Source organism: Ursus arctos, unplaced genomic scaffold, assembly GCF_023065955.2.
Source record: "Ursus arctos isolate Adak ecotype North America unplaced genomic scaffold, UrsArc2.0 scaffold_26, whole genome shotgun sequence".
NCBI lineage: Eukaryota > Metazoa > Chordata > Mammalia > Carnivora > Ursidae > Ursus > Ursus arctos.
In genome coordinates this window covers 26,835,981-26,852,814 of record NW_026622941.1, presented here as the reverse complement: position 1 = coordinate 26,852,814, position 16,834 = coordinate 26,835,981, and the positions used below count along the sequence as shown (strand labels likewise).

Below are 16,834 nucleotides of genomic sequence, written 5' to 3'. Positions count from 1 at the left end.
TATTTAAAGGCTGGGAACAGTGAAAGTGCACAGAATTTTCAGGTTTCTTCTCAGCTGCTTGGATGTCATCTTAAGCCTATACAATCCACAAATACCAAAATGAGTGTTTTCCTTTCCCCCGGAAGAGATGCACTTTCTTAGTGTTAACAGTGTGCTCTTCACCAGGCGAGACTACTTTCCGACATCTGACCTCCTTTCCTATTTCTGCCACAGCTGCTGCCGTCAGTGTTTGAGCAAACACACCTTCTCTTTTCCACATTGTGGACTAGCGGTGCTTCTAGACGCCAGGTAGCTCCAAGAGCCTGATTTTTAGTAGGTACAAATCTATCGGGAACTTTTCACCGATGAAAGCCTCTAGGAATGGAGGGGCCGAGCAAGGACAGTGGGGAGGCCAGGGCGCATCGGTGACTGGAAGATGAGTGACCCTCCTGTCAAAGGAGAGCCTTAAATGAAAACGCACTTTGAGGCCCTTTTCTCCAAACTCGCCTGCTCGTCAGTGAGACTTACGTGGGGCCGATGACAAAAGTTCAGCTCCCTGGGTGCCATCTTAGAACCTCCAAATCAATCCTTAGGGGTGACAGCTTGATCACCTTGACTTTTCACCAGTGGAGTGGTGATTGTTACGCTCAGGTAAACAGGGGGATCAGCAGTTTGAGAGGACGCCACTCCACAAATGGTAGCCTTGAACCCATTGGGGTTCGCCCTCAGAAAGGCATTGCTTCTCGGAGTAAAACCTTCAGTAGACTTGAACTTTGAAGGACTTACATCCCTGGCATTAGAGATGGAATCTGATTGATTAGACAGGTGTGCGTAAGCCCAGGTGCAAAGCAGTTGCCACGTCCCATTGGTTTTTCTGTCCACGAACAGAGAGGTGTTTTTTTGTACCTGTTGCCACACCCCAGTTCTAGATCTCCACCCCATCACATGGCAGTCATGGCTGTCCCTGCTTCTCGAGACTGCCCATGTGGGTCCACCCCCCTTCCTCCTTGACCTTACTAAGGTTCCTAAAGCCCACTTTCATCCAAGTCCCTTTTTGATGAAAACAAAATGGAACCACCAACCAACCAACCAACCAACCAACCCAAACCACCCCCTACACACACATACTTGACCCTCCCGCTGTGGATCCCCATTGCCTGTAGAATTAAATACAGTCCTCCGCACGGTATTCAAAATCTCAGTATGGCCCCCGCCCATCTTCCCGGCTGCACCTGTAACAGCTTCCCTCCATGTAACACCCCTGCTGCCGACGTGGACAGACGGCCATATCCACACGTGCCCCCAGTTTTCCTGCTCCTGTGGCTGTGCCTAGCATGTGCCCTCGTTGCACCTCTCCACACCGCGCCTCCTGTCCCAAGTCCGTGTCCTGTGTGTGCCTGTCTCCACAGAGCCCCTAGACCACCACCAACTCAGTCTAACTTGATAGGTCCCCCTTCCTCTACACACTCCACATATAATGCTACCCTGTTCTACTTTGTGTTTTGTTGTGAGCTCCTTGAGAATACGGTCTGTATTTTAAGAAAACACCTTCTAATCTCTCACACTGCCAAGTATGCGGGAGTACCAAAAAGAGCCATGTGACTAGAATCATGTGGCCATGGAGAAAAAGAGGTCCCTGTAACTTATTAGCTGAGAGGCTTCTGAAGAGTTACTTAGCCTCTCGGAGCTTCTGTTCCTTTATTAGCGCAATAGTGATGATACATACTAGCAACCCTACAATATTATGGGAAGGAATGGAATGTCTGTGAAAGTGCCCTTACTCACAATAATTGCTCAGTGATGATTCATAGCTGTCCCTCCCTTCTTAATGCATATTTACTAGATTGATTTACTGCTAAATAAAGCAGTAAATATTTATGGATCCACTTTTCTAGTTTCTGACTCTAGTTATTTCAAGTTTTTATATAGGTGCAAAAATCCTTTTCTCCCGTCTCTCCTAAGAGGAGCTAACTTGGCCTGAAAAAGAGGGAAAGCAGCAATCTTTCCTGGTCAGTTATGTGCACTCTAAAAAGCATTCTACTTGAGTCGCTATTCTGGGAAACTGGAATTTCATTGGTAGTCCCTCATCCGTTTACACACAGGAGTTTCTAGGGGTAAAAATCCCTCATTGCAGAAGCTAGAAATACGAAGACAGAGAGATGGGTAAGAATGGTGGCACCGATAAGAAGCATTAACTCCCAGTCGAAGCTATTATTATAATGTGGTTATACTAACATGCTCGAAGTTTATTCTGACACAATCAAATTTCCTCTTTCAGCCATGGCTCAGGACCAGGGGAACTCTGGAAGTTTTCAGATACGGGCTGAAGAAAGGGAGCTGAGGCCTGGCAGTCTCGAGCTGTGGGAGGACGGAAGCAGGGTGGGCTGAGGCGATGGGGGAGGGCTGGTAGGTGTCGGTTTGGGTTCACAGGTCCAGTCCCTCTGTGAACAACACTGAGCGGCGTCATTGGGTCTATGCGACTGAAAAAGGTCCTGGCAAAAACCGCGGACCCTCTTTCAGTTCCCAGAATGGGGGCTCCATTAAACCGGTTTTTGGGGAAAAGAAAGGTTTAGTTTACTTTGTCACGATGGATCTTTTTTTTTTTTTAATTCTTTCCCCCCAGCTTTACTGAGGTATAATTGACAAAATGGTAAGACAGCTAAAGTCCACGTTATGATGATTCAGTATACATATACAATGGGGGAGGACCCCACCTGCCCCTCCCCATCTAATTAGCACAGTCACATGGGTGATTTTCTCGCGATCACAAAGCCCAGAGCACGGCCTCAAGATCCTCTTGTAGTCTAACACCTGGTTCCTTTCTAAAAGATGAGGACCCCTGGAATAGCAAGAACAATGACAGCTCCTAGACCCCTGGAGGCCACCATTAATAAAAACTTTCAAGAGGAATAGAAACCTAAAAGTCTCAGAAATTCATTTTATTTTAACCACAGGTCAATTGCAAAATAGAAATCAGAGAAAACCTATTTTCTTAATTCAAAGTAACTAAATTTAGATGAATTGATAGTAATCAGAATAACTTTAGTGCTGTTTGTTAAACCTTCAGAAAATTCCATCTGTTACAGGGGTTGTCGAAACCGTCACAAACAATGGTGAGCTGATGAAGGGTTGCTAGGCTTTATTCAAAGCATGATGCCAGACTTAACACAGGTTTATTAGAAGTTTAAGAGGAAAAAATGGGCCATCGGAAATAGGGATAAGACGGGGCATCTAGGTATTTTACACATAGGGTTTCACATCCCCAACTACAACAAGCTTGCTCTGGAATTCTGCCGTCTATCCTCACGTTTGTCTAAGCCAACCTACCAACAAACCTCAGCCGGAACAGTGTGAACAACGGTCACCTCATTCCATCAACAACACTTCATTCATTCAGCGCGTATTCGAGTCCCTACCACGTGCTGGCGCTGAAAGCAAGAACGAGCAAGAGACATTCCCTTCCTTCGCCAAACTCATTGCCAATAGAGGACACAGACAAGCAACCGGATATTTCGAACAACCTGGGGAAGAGCAATGGTAAAGATGGGCACGGGCTCCTATGGGAGCACCAGGGAAGGCCGCTTCCGCCCAACGGCTTCCAGAGGAGAGCTCCGACGCCGGAGTAGGAATTCACCAGGGAAGCAGAGGGGGAGGTAGTTTCTAGAAACGGAACTGTCATAAGCCAGGGCAGAGAGGCCTGAGGGAGAGGACTAATGACTTCAGTGTGACTACAGCGCACACATAAAGGGGGGCTTGATGGACATGAGGCTGGAAAGGTGGTCCTGAATATAAAATTCTGCATTAATAAATTGTGGTTATGACATTTCCCTGTTTAAAACAAAAACAAAAACCTTGGTTCCTTAATTGCATGCAAAATGTATTCTGTTGAGACAAAATTTATTTCATTTTTAGATCTGTTTGGCTGTATATTTTTCAAAATAATTACATTCCTTGGGGAGCAGTAAATGACAGACATGAGTTTTGTACAAATGCCAGCGACGGTTTGATCATAAATCGTGTGGCGATCCCCTGCTTTCACCAGGGGACGCGGAGTGGGGAAGGATGGTAAGTGCTGAGCACCTGAAGAGAAATCAACTCCTCTTCTGGGAGGTGAGTTTATTCTCCTTGGAGATCAAGGGGTCCTGGATCTGGACTAGAGTCTGGACGCAGTTTGAGAGGGCGGAAGTGCTACAGAGGACCTGGAGAAGCCCCTCGCTGGGGGTGAACTGAATCTTCATCTCCTCTCTTCTCTGGCCAACCCTGCAAGACTTCGGTACTGCTCACCTGATGCTGTGATCTGTCAGGTGCTAGACGGGTCAGCAGTGGAGTGAGGCTTTGGAATCTCAGCAGCAGGGCCTGGAATCAGAGCGGGTCTGCCCCTTTCCTGAGCATAGCAAATATGTGAGCACCACGGTGACCACGAGACAGCTAACCAAACTAGGAGAGGGCAGCTAACCGAAAACAAATCGATGCCACCTGAAAACACGCTGAGGCTTTCCACACCCACTCTCTGTACCGACGGGGGGGCACCAGAGCGTCTCTTCTCCGACTCTCCCGACAAGCTGCGCGCTCGGAAGGTTGCTTTGCATCACTTCAGCACATCAGCGCTTCCTAGCGACTTGAGGCGACCTCCAGGTCCTTTAGATGACTTTCATTCTTCTTTGTCCCGGATACTTGAAAATGACAGGTAAAAATATCTATTCTCAGAGCTGTAGGAGATAAAAATGTTTGCCCTGAAGGAAATGCACTCTTGATTTAGCTAAGCTGCATTTTAAGGAGTCTATCTTAAATAGAGATACAGTATTACGTGAAATTAAAATCTGACAAATTTCATGGTGAAGTAGTTTATTTTCTCTGCCTTAATACTTTTTTTGCAGTTTTTTTTTAAACACGATAAACTTGGTAAATTGAACAGAAGAATGAAGACGCAGAAAACAAAAACATACTTATTCTGAGACCAGGGCCACGTCCTAAGAGCAAAGTGGTTCCTGTTAGTAGGCGAGACGAGAAAGATGCTAGCCCGTTATTTTTCCTCCACAACAGGACAATGAGGAAAGTGTATCGCAACCTGCTAGACCAAGAGAGCCGCACGTTCTGCCAGACCTGGGAGGACTTCCGCTTACCTATGGGCTCTTCTTTCGTAACCTTTTGATTAACTGCTATGAAACCCTCCCGAGCACAACAACTGCTTATGTATAACTCAACTCACCATCACCACAGGATGGACACTATCAACAGCCCCATTTCACAAATGAAGGAACTGAGGCACAGAGAGGCCAAGGCACTCCTCAAGGCCGCACAGAGAGGAAGCTGCAGACGCCCGGCAGGTGTGACGCGGAAAGCGTTCTTCTCCACTTTCCCCGGACCCTCGACTTCCGTCAGTGGCCATGCCCAGGTCAGGAGCAAGTGCGAAGCCACCTCCCTGGAAGGCAGTCCTGTGCACCTATTACCACCCTAAACGATTCCACAAAACTCTTCGGTGGCATTTTCCCATGCGTGTCCCCCGCTGTCCTCCCTCCCCACGGGGGGTGGGGCGGGGGGAGGCAAGAGCAGGGGCCGGGAGCGAAAGCTGGCGCCTTTGCGAAGCTGCTGCAGCGGGGGTGGGGGTCTCGCTTTGTTACCTCATCAATGAACGACTGCAAAGAATCAAACAGAACCACGATCTGCCCACCCCCTGACCCCCTCCTGTTACCCCACTTACTCCATGGAGTCGATGATTTGTTTCGGCTCCACCGGGCAGGGGTAGATGACTTCGTCGATGTGCGTCAGGTTACAATTGGAAAAGGCCGTAGAGATATGTATGAAGGCTTCGAGCTTTGGCATCTGACTGGCCATAAGCAGGAGCTGCTGGGTGGCCGTGACGTTAAGTTGCACGGCGTGTCTGCAGGAGGTGAAGCAGAAGGAAGCACAGTGAGGCAACTCGAAACCCCGCCTTGCTGGAACTTCACCTACTCCAATAACGGGCAGGACCATCCGATCTTTGTGGCTGCACCACAGGACCAGGAAGAAAGGCGTGGGTCATGGCTACACAGCTGCGTGATGCCTGGACCATGTTCTATGGCGATGGTGCATTCTGCCACATAGATCCTATTCCTGAAGCATTCTTCACATTGCACTTAGAGAGGGCTCGGTTCTAACACAGCTGGAAGGAAAAAAATCACGATCCTCTGAATGTACAAAGGGGCTTCTTCAGCAGCCATTCAAAATATAAAAATCCATAAATTGAGCATCTAATTCAAGAAGCGGCAAAATTCAAATGAATTGTAGGAGAGCAACAGTGGATGGCGAATGAGAAATAGAAATTTTTATTGCAAAGGTCCAGGTCAGACCTAAAAACCGATGTCAAAATCCTAAACTTCAGCTAATAGAACACCAAGTTATATAAGCACAATATGTGATGACAATGAAATGGTTCATTCTAGACATACATGGTTTATACAGTATCAGGAAGCCTATTACTCTAACTAAAAAAGACAATAAAAAAGAGAAAAACTAAATGATCCCCTATATGCATTTTGAAAAGATTTAAAATGACATTCAGTACCCATCTCTAATTTAATTTTAAAAAATTCACTAAAAGAAGAATACATGATTAAAATATATCCCTTTCCCCTTGCTAGCCTGTATCATGTTTAATGGTGAAAAGTTAGGAGCACTGCTTCAAAGTCAGGGCTAGGAAGAATGCCTACAATCACTACTACTACTTAATACTGCTCTGAACTTCCACCCTGTAATTAGAGAGGAAAACAAAATGAATTAGCATATATAAAAGTTGCAAAGGCAGTCACGAAAATCCCTATCAGATTACATAATTGTATATCTGGGAAACAAACAAAAGAGCTAAAAAAAACCTACCCTGGGACAGGCTATGATTCATTCAGTAGAGTGTCCATTTATAAAAGTTATGTTAAAGGAAAAAGCTGGCACATATTCAAACCTGAGCATTTAAAAAAACATATCAAGAATAAATGAACAGACTATATAAAAAAATGATCAAACTTCATTAAGGGTTATAGAAAAATTGAATAAACAATATATTGTTCTTGGATAGGAAGAGCCAATGTTTTAAATATGTTAAGTTTTTCTGAATTAGTTGACATATTCATGGTAATCCCAATCAAATTCCCAACTTTTTAAGGAGTTGGAAAAATTATCTTAAGTTTAATCAAGATGGATAAGCAGATGAGAATAGTCAGGAAAATTCCGTAAAAAGAGAATGATGATGAGTGTATACTTGCCTAATAAAATAAAAATCACTGTAATGAAATAGTGTGGTGTTGGCAGAGAAAGCCTAAGTAATGGAACAAATAAAGAGTCCAACAATGGAAATTCAGTATATTATAAGAGCTTCATTTAAATAAAGAGTAAAAGCAAATCATTTAATAAATGTTGCTTAAGAAGTGGCCATCTGTTAGAAAATTTTCCAAAGCTACTCTACATTCACACCCACATCACTTTCCTTTTTATAGAATTTTCCTATTTCTCTTTATAGGCAAATAAACTCTAAATGGGTCAAAGATTTAAAGGTGAAAATGAAGCAATAAAAATGGTAGAAGACATTATGAATAACTGCATAAAAAATACAAGTAGTTGAGGACAAATGACAAACAAAATATTCAGAGCCTTATAAAAGACAAAAAAATCAATATGCTAACTATTCTAACAAGTCTTAAAATTAACAAGAAAAACCGTGTTGGTAGAAAGCCGGCAAAGAGCGTGAACAGGCATGGCACAGATGAATAAAATGCCAGTCAGTGTTTCCACATCTTCAACTTTTCTGATTATCAATAAAGTCAAACTCAAAATATGCCGTGGCATTTCCATTGTATTGGCAACATTAAAAATACAGAATTATACTGTGGTCTGGCTGTGGGTGTCAGAAACGAGCATTCACGTGCACAGGGACAATGTGAGTCCATCCCACCTTTGTGGAAAACAATGAGGCATTATATGTCAAAATGTAAACCGTTTATAACCTGGGCACATCTGGTACATCTCTAACAATTTTACTTCTGGACATTTACCCAAAGTGAAGCACACGATGGTATAAAAAAATGCAAGCACAGAGATGTTCACTGAAGCGTTGTTTATAATTGTGAAAAAACAGAGCAATCCAAAAATCCCCACCAATACAGAACTGGTGGAGTATACTATATACATGTAATAATGGAATGTCATGCAGTCATTAGAAATTATAAAGAATATCTATTGACAATGAGAGATATCCAAAGATATACGTGAGCAAGTTGCTAAAAAATTATCAATATGATTCCATTTTTTGGTGAAGTTGAACATAAGTTTACTTTATTATGGATGTGTAAAGAAAAGTTGGAGTGGATGCTCTCCATAATATTAAATGGTAAGTTCTGGGTGGTAAGATTTTTATTTTTATTTATTTATTTTTTAAAGATTTTATTTATTTATTTGACAGAGATAGAGACAGCCAGCGAGACAGGGAACACAAGCAGGGGGAGTGGGAGAGGAAGAAGCAGGCTCACAGCGGAGGAGCCCGATGTGGGGCTCGATCCCAGAACGCTGGGATCACGCTCTGAGCCGAAGGCAGACGCTCAACCGCGGTGCCACCCAGGCGCCCCGAGAGTATACCTTTTAAAAAAATGTTATTTAAATTCAATTTAGTTAACATATAGTGTATTATTAGTCTCAGGGGTAGAATTTAGTGATTCAGCATTTGCATATTATCTTTTTTAACAGAAACCACAAAGAAACTTACACACGTGTACACGCATGTGCGTGTGCGCACACACGCCGTGAGGGGGAAATGGGCACGTACCTCAGATGATCATCGAAGCGCACGGTGGCGGCACAGTGGAAGACAACGTTTGTACAGGAGAGAAGCTCCTGCATGTCCTCCTTGCTGATGGCGAAGTCATTCTGATTGAGATCCGCATAGACAGCTCTGATCTTCTCATGCACGTTTGGACAAACTTCTTTGACTTTTTCAAACAGCTAAAACAGAAACATAAATCAATATGCAGAGAGCGCCATCACCATCACGTTGCTCTTGTTTTTGCTGACTTGTCTCATCACAATTCTCAAAACCTGGTTTTATGCGTAATATCACTCCAAGAAGCCATTTACTCAAGAGCCATTTGGTCAGCTTAGTATAATTTCTGCTCCTCTTAATTTGATAAACATTCGAAAAAATCAGTTCTAATAACCAGTAAGGAGTATATTTTGAGCTTTTCCTGCAGAGTGAAGGAGTGACAGTGAGTTGTCCATATCCTGCCCCATCCTCTTTTCCCCGACAAGGCAGCTTCGTGTTTATACGTGGTGATTGTTTCCATTCTTGGCTGGGAAATACGGTTTTCAGTGCAAAATTATCAACCTTTACAAGCTACCAGCAAAATCACCAGCCTTTCCAAGGGAGGTCTCATGGGCACAAGTTCGAAACAACTTAGTTAACTGGCCCAGAGGAACAATAGGTCTTAGCAGTACAAACATGATTAGAAAATAACAAATTCGGCAAATTTGTAATGGGCAAAACAAATACAACTTTTATATAATCTCATTCCAATTTCGATGGCAGTTATTCTCTAGTAAGAGAATTACATGAGCTCATGTACTTTTTATGGGATTTTAATTGATTTCTTAATATTCTAATTTGTTTACAAAGGAAAAGGAACGAGCACTGGGGGTGTTAGCTTTTATTACCCTTGCTCTGATGGAACAGTCTCTACTTTCCCCTCCACATGCAAGTTCCTAGATCCAGTTGGTATTTTCCATTTTCTCAAAGAATATAATTTTAACAAAATGATCTTGGTTTCAACCTGTTCTGACGACAGGAAATTCTACTGCAGTATTGGCTGGGGCTTTTAGCAGTGAGGAAAAGTAAGGCTAAATGTTTAGAAAGGTTAGGCGCAGAGAAAATTAGTCTGTGGTTTTAATCATAGTAGAGTAGCCGAGCCCGTCCCCTTCACCCCTTCTGCCCCCGAAGAATGTTTGCATCTATTCCTTGATTCTGAGTAGCAGGCTTCTTCCCTCCATTGGAGAGCTACCCTGCGCTTTTTTATCGGGTAATAAAAAATTGATCTAAGATTGTCAGAAAAATCATGTCTCATATTCTGGAATCAGGCAAGAGCATGTTCAGAGGCCCTTCTGGAAATTCAGTAAGGTGATCCGGGACAGAGGTCAAGTCCACATATTGGCCTGGTGAGTTAATATACTTCCGCCTTTGAGCTACCATGTTTTCTGCATGGCAGGATCAGCCTTGCAGCAGCGTGAGACTTCAGTTCTGAAGAGTTTGGACGTGAGATCAATCTTCAAAGCTTTTTTGACATTTGCGACTGATGAGGTGGATACAGTGTCTGAGGGACATTCTCAACAAAGGTCATTCTGGCTCTTCCAGAAAGATATTTAACAGCTTTTGTAATGTGGATGAATCATAAGCATGCTAAAGATTGGTTTTCACTGTCAAATGGTTTCCATCGCGTAGTCCATGTTAATCATGTGACAAATTGGATATTTTGGGATAAATTTATCTAAAATTTGCACAACTTCCCCCCCTTTTAATAACTGGATTTGCAGGAGGTTCTGTTTTGAGTCTGCATGACAGATTTTATTCACAAGAAATTTATTTAGGGTTCTGTGGAGGCTTTGACTTTGGCCTGTGATGACTTCTGGCTGCATTAGAGTAATAAGTGGAAAATGACTTCAGTGTTCATCTTTCCAGCAAAGGAGTTCCTCACACATGATGTAAGCTACCATACAGATTTTCTTTTGCCTTCGGTTTTTAAAAGGCAGAGAATCCTGCTATACCATATTGTACTTTAAGCCCACCTGTGCAAATGTGATAAATGGAGATAATTACCATTTCAGGAAATAGTGTTCTGATCTATATTCTATTTATTGATAACATTTTCCAGTGAGAGGGCATATCCGAGTGAACATCGTGTGATTGTTTTTTAAAGTCTAAATTTTCTAATCCAGATGGGATTTATTATGGTCAACTGAAATAAATCAGTGAATTGGCTAACGCAATTCAAACCACAGGGCTAAGTGAGGGTCACATTTTACTATGCAATCCATGCTCACTAATACGACTTGCTTCGTCTGGCATCTCACCATTTTGCTCCAGGCTCTCACAAAATAACACTTCTTAAATGTTGCCCCATCCTAAATAGACTGCTGAGATTACAGCCAACGCCATCCAGCAGGTCAGCGCTTTTCAAAGTGTTACCCACCAAGTGAACTGTCTTGGAATCACTGGGATGCACATTGAAAGTGTTTATTTCCCGCCTCCGGCCCCACCCACTAAAGAAATGACTGGGGCACACCCAGGAGTCTGCATGATGTGAATTGATTCCAAGATGAGAACTTCAGCTGGAGTGTTAATGCCGATTAATTGTTACTGAACAATGGGGTTTGACTCATTTCCCTTTACAACTGTCCAGGGCAGTTACAGGACATCAGTGGTTTTCAAACTGTGTAGGCATAAGAAAAATCTAGGAACCAATTAAAAATGACTTCCTTACTCTACTCTCCGAGATCCTGACTCAATAGGTTTGGCATGTGACCCGGGCAGCTGTATTTCGTAACCGGTTCCATAGACAGGTCTGCCAGTCCGGGTACCGTACTTGGTGAAACATTAATTTGGAAAATTCATGTCCAGTTTTAAAATCAGGGCTTAAATTTACCCCTCCGGGTGGTCAACTCCTTGGTTCTTGTTTATCGTTTTATGCCGGACAGCACCCAGTTCATTGAAAAGACTCAAGTGTTGCTTGTTACACTGAAATTAATTACTGTAGGAACAGTCACGGAACCAGGAGTGGGAGCTTGATTCCTGAAATCGTTTGTGTACCGGCTCTTTTGTGTCGGTGGGATGAAAGACAGCGGATCACTACCACAAGAAGAAATGAAGTGTTCCCTTGGGTCCTCTGCATTGATTGCGACCAGGACCCGGAAAGGCTCAGAGCAGAACCTTTGCTTTTGTAATAATGATACAACTGAAGGACAGTAGAAATGCTGGATATGGGTCCTCAGTGGACACCAGCTCTTCTGAAAGGTTCTTTTGCTGATGTGAGACATTCAGTAAAGGTAAGGAAAAAAAATAGATGGAACACACATGAGTGAAGAAAAAATATACAATTTCAAAAATGTCATTGAATAAATAAAATAAATAAAATCTTTAAAAAAAAAGATTCTCTCTCTCTCCCTTTCCCTCTGTCCCTCCTCCCCCTCACTCTCTCTCTCTCAAATAAATAAATCTTTAAAAAAATAAAAATCCCAAACTGGCAACAAAGCTATACATTTCTCTTGGAAAGTCTAAGAGTGTTCTATTGATTTGACATTACACAGCAAGGATTTTTCTCTCTTAATATGTTTTTTTTTAAATATTTTATTTATTTACTTGACAGAGATAGAGACAGCCAGTGAGAGAGGGAACACAAGCAGGGGGAGTGGGAGAGGAAGAAGCAGGCTCATAGCGGAGGAGCCTGATGTGGGGCTCAATCCCACAACGCCGGGATCACGCCCTGAGCCGAAGGCAGACGCCTAACTGCTGTGCCACCCAGGCGCCCCTCTTAATATGTTTTAAACACAAGAGACCATTCCGTATATGACAATAGTTACTGATAGCCCAGAGGCAGGAGAAAAACTTTACATATCCTAAGTGAGAAAATTCAGCGGAAAGAAGACCAGAAAGAGAATTTTTCTGGATTCGATAAACTCCTTGGGTATGACTTTTGTAGCCAAACACTACAACTGCGTTTTTATTAGAAGCAGGAATTGGGCAAGGGGTTGGGGGTGTGACATTTATATTACGCTTTTGAAACAACGTAGAGGTCCTAAACTTGGATTTCTACAATTAACTTGTTATCTGCATGACATTTTTTGAAGATTTTATTTTTATGTATTTGAGAGAACGCAAGTGAGCATGAGCAGGGGGAGGGGCAGAGAGAGAGGGAGAAGCAGACTCCCCACCAAGCAGGGAGCTTGACACAGGACCCCAGGATCATGGCCTGAGCTGAAGGCATACACTTAACTGACTGAGCCACCCAGGTGCCCCTCGCATGACCTCACTTTGGAGGTAGCCACAGAGGGTTCAGTTGCTACTTTCCGGGGACCAGTGAAAATCATTGTTTTGTTTTGTTTTTTTTTAATTTTATTTATTTGCTTGAGAGAGAGAGTGGTCATGACCTGAGCTGAAGGCAGATGCTTAACCGACTGAGCTACCCAGGCACCCCAAAAGTCATCATATCTTTAATAATCTTGAGAGTCTTTGATCTTTATTCAATATATTGAGTCCCTCTCTTCAAATATAACTATGTTCTCTAGTTCCAGTAATCCATCAAAATTTGCCTAGTATTTTTAATTGGGAAAAAAAGGTAAGGGCTCTTAAACTAAAGGGCAATCTCTGTGGGGTACCAGGTGTCCTAAAACAAAAAAGAACCTGTAAAATTCATGGGAGAAATCTTGGAGTGCTGAGTAAAAGCAAATCAATAGATTCTGTAAGTTAGCTCTCAAGCAAGGACTTAGCAAGAAAGGATATAATCTGAGAACCATTAAATAACAAGTAAGTACAAGTAAATTGAGGCAGAAACTATCATACCCAATGTAAAGATTCACAAAAACTTACAAAATGTCACGATTTTGCTTGTTCACTAATAACTCTCCTAAAATAGAAAGGATTACCCAAGAAGTTTTTATTGCTTTAGTAAGGACCATTTCAATAGGACCATACAGCAGCACGGGGTAGCAGTGTGGTAATCGAACTTTGGCACGTAGCAGGGTTCACTAGAAAGTTGTTTAAAAAAAAAAACAAAAAAAACCACAAAACCCCGAATATCCTGACCCTGGCGATTCTAACTCAGTTCTGAGTTGCAGCTTGGGCACCCGTACTTTGAGCCAGCTCTCCAGTGAGTCTGATTCATACGGGGTAGAGCCACTGAGAAAGATCGCAGGCTCTTCAGAGTCAGGAAGGCCTGGGTTTGAATCCCAGTTCTGCTGTTCATTAGCTGTGTGACTGGGGCAAGTTACTCACCTCTTGGGGCTTCAGTGTTTTCATTTGCATGTTTATCTAAAATGCTAATCGCTAAACTACCTTATTCTGTGTTCTCAGAGAACTCATGACTCAGCATATAATCCGCTATTCTTAAAAACAATTTTGCATTAAAAAGTCTTAGTTCCTTTTTCAGAAAAATCTGTAGTCCACGCTAAAGAGGACACCGTGCTCAGCTCATTGTCTTGTTATGTTTTGTGGCCCCAAGATCATTTTCACAGGTTCTTTGAGACGAGGCACCCAGGGCCAAAAGGGAACGAGGTGGCTAGAAGATGGAAACCAATCTGAAGATTACTCCCAATTCTAGCAGAATTGGTGGCGTCTCTGCCTTTTCCACGTGAAAGGACAGGAAAAGCGACGATCCTAATCCAGACGTGGCCGCCGTCCTCCCTTCCTAAGGAGGTGGTCATCACCGGCACACGTGCTGCTGGCAGAGCAGGCCAAGACAATCGGGGCTTACAGACGCAGCCTCCCCTGAGGCCACGCAAGGCAGCGGAGACAGCGTGAGCTTTAGAGGTAAGAGGACTGTAAATTCTTTGTCACTTCCTTGGCATTTCCTTGGACAGGCGACAACGTTCCTGGACGAGTGTCTCCTCTGTGAGGTAGCAGGAACGCATACCACAGAGGTTTGGGAGGGTGACTAGCCTAAGGAAGGTCAGATGCCTCGCAGTGTCCGCTGCTAGGTGGGTTCTGGAGCATAGGAAAACCCCTTCCCGCATATTCAGCAGTGCTCAGTTTTCAAAAGCTGCTCATCAGACAGCGGAGTGTGTACGTGCGTGTGTGCGCGCGCGTGCGTGTGGGCGCGCGCGTGCATTTGTTGGGTCATTCATTGCAAGGTTACTGATTATACCATGTGACGCAGGTACCGCCTCCGACTGAATGTATTTCGGAGTCAAGCGGAATCCCGTGGCTTGGTGACTTTTTGAGTGCAATGAGGATAGGCAATTTGGAGCTTTTACGAAAAAGACTTGATGTGACTGGAAGAAATTGAAAAGGAAGGAAAGAAGTTGGATGTGTGAAATCATGCCACTGATTGAATTACCTAGTAAATTGTATTGTAAAAGAAAATAAGAGATTGAGGAAATAAACTGCTTCTGACTCTGGGGTTGTTATATCCTCAGGACTAAATCCATTTCTTTCTTTCTTTTTTTTTTCTTTCTTTCTTTTTCTTTCTTTCTTTTTCCTTCTTTCTTTCTTTCTTTCTTTCTTTCTTTCTTTCCTTCTTTCTTTCTTTTTTTTCCTTAAGAGAAAGAAAATGGCCCACGGCAGGGAGGGTTAACATGCTTCAACTAATCTGAGCTGAAAAACTGTCAAACTGAAGGCCAGCTACACTCTTTTAAAAGTGTGTGTTTGTTAATCATGGGGAAATGTAAATTCCTGGCAAGATGTTATCTTTCTAGTTGTCCCAAGTTCATAGAAGCCTCTCACTTTTTGTGGTATAGTTTCTTAGGAAAAACAAATAGTAATGGAACAAAACTGGCTTTGGGAATTTAAAACACAAATTTCTGTTTCCAATTGCCTTTGCCTCATGTAGAGATTTAACAGAATCGTTAATGTCAGTCAGAAATTCATTTTTGAATGTTGGTTGGGAACAAACAGCTCGTTTGCAGGGTAGCCTTGAACCAACCATGGAAACGGTTTTTTCCTTCTGAAAAAGTCTTTGAAAATTAACAAGGAAATTGTACGCAAAATGAAATTAGCATTTCTGTTGGATGCTTCTTAGTACTGGACGACGTCAGATTGCTGACCTTCCCCTTGTAGGTGTTTTTTGGTTCAAAGTTGATTTGTCTAAGTGCCTTATTTTTCCTCTTAGGGATTAAAGTTATATCTAATGCCTTCTAGAAACTACTAAACAGAGACAGTCTTGTGAAAGGAATCAATAAAGTATTTCATAAAATGTTACTATTCTGTTGTCTTAAACCTGATTAGTTCTGTGAACCGAGAGCCCAGTGTGTGACCCTGCATGATTCATTAACCACAGCTCTCCAGGGTATTTCAAAGTTGATTTATCTCATGGACAAATGAGAGCCTATTGAGTAATTCACATTTTTCCAGAGAAGTTGACTTGAAGTATCCAGCACAACCTGCCAAGCTCTGTCTTTGTTTATAAATCCATTTCCTGGTAACATCATATAAGATACTCCCAACCCTGGAAACCTTGAATTTTGCCTGGTTTCCTCAGATGATTAATTCTAAACCCAGCATAATCTCATGGCAACCCTTCCCTTATTTGATTACTATAGTTCAATAGAAGAAGCCCCACCTTTTTTTGGGATTCTCTCAATAAAATATTTTTTAGATACTCACCTCTCAATTACTCTTAATGACCTCACTCTTCATACGATTTCAACTACCTGGGGTTTTATTTTTCAAATATGGATACTGTCTCCTTGATGTTTTCTTAAACAGTTACTAAGAGTAGATTACAGCCAATTTAGGATCCTAAATGGGTATAAATGGGACATGATTGTTGGAAAAAGCAGCACAGCGTTAAGTCACAAAGAGCCTCTCAACATTTCTTTGAACTGGACAACAACTGAATGACTTATTGGCAACTCATTATCTGTTGTTGTGGGGAAGAGCCATGTCTTAAGCAAAGCCACATGCAAGACAGCAAAATAAATAAAATATCAATCTCTCTAAAATTGTTTTTGCTGCATTGAAAAGCTGCAATGAAACAAATGTGTTCATAATGAAATGAACACATTTGTCATAAGTAAGAGACTAAGCAGCCAGCGTGGGGACCGCGGGGACCCACAAGTTGAATAGCGTGGATCTGTGACGAGCATATTCACAGTTTAGCACATGAAACCTTATTTTCCTTAGAAGTTTCTCAGA

General features: G+C 42.6%; 1 protein-coding gene across 2 annotated transcripts in view; it reads right to left on the bottom strand.

Annotated features, from left to right (window-relative positions):
• FAR2 (fatty acyl-CoA reductase 2) overlaps window positions 1–16,834 on the bottom strand; it is a 53,359-nt gene that overhangs the window by 20,900 nt on the left and 15,625 nt on the right. For both annotated transcript variants that reach the window (XM_044385579.3, XM_026502179.4), the window contains 2 exons: window positions 8,771–8,946; window positions 5,681–5,860 (listed from right to left, as the gene is read on the bottom strand). In XM_044385579.3, the coding sequence (XP_044241514.1) occupies window positions 5,681–5,860; window positions 8,771–8,946 (356 nt within the window). The remainder of the gene's footprint in view (window positions 1–5,680; window positions 5,861–8,770; window positions 8,947–16,834) is intronic.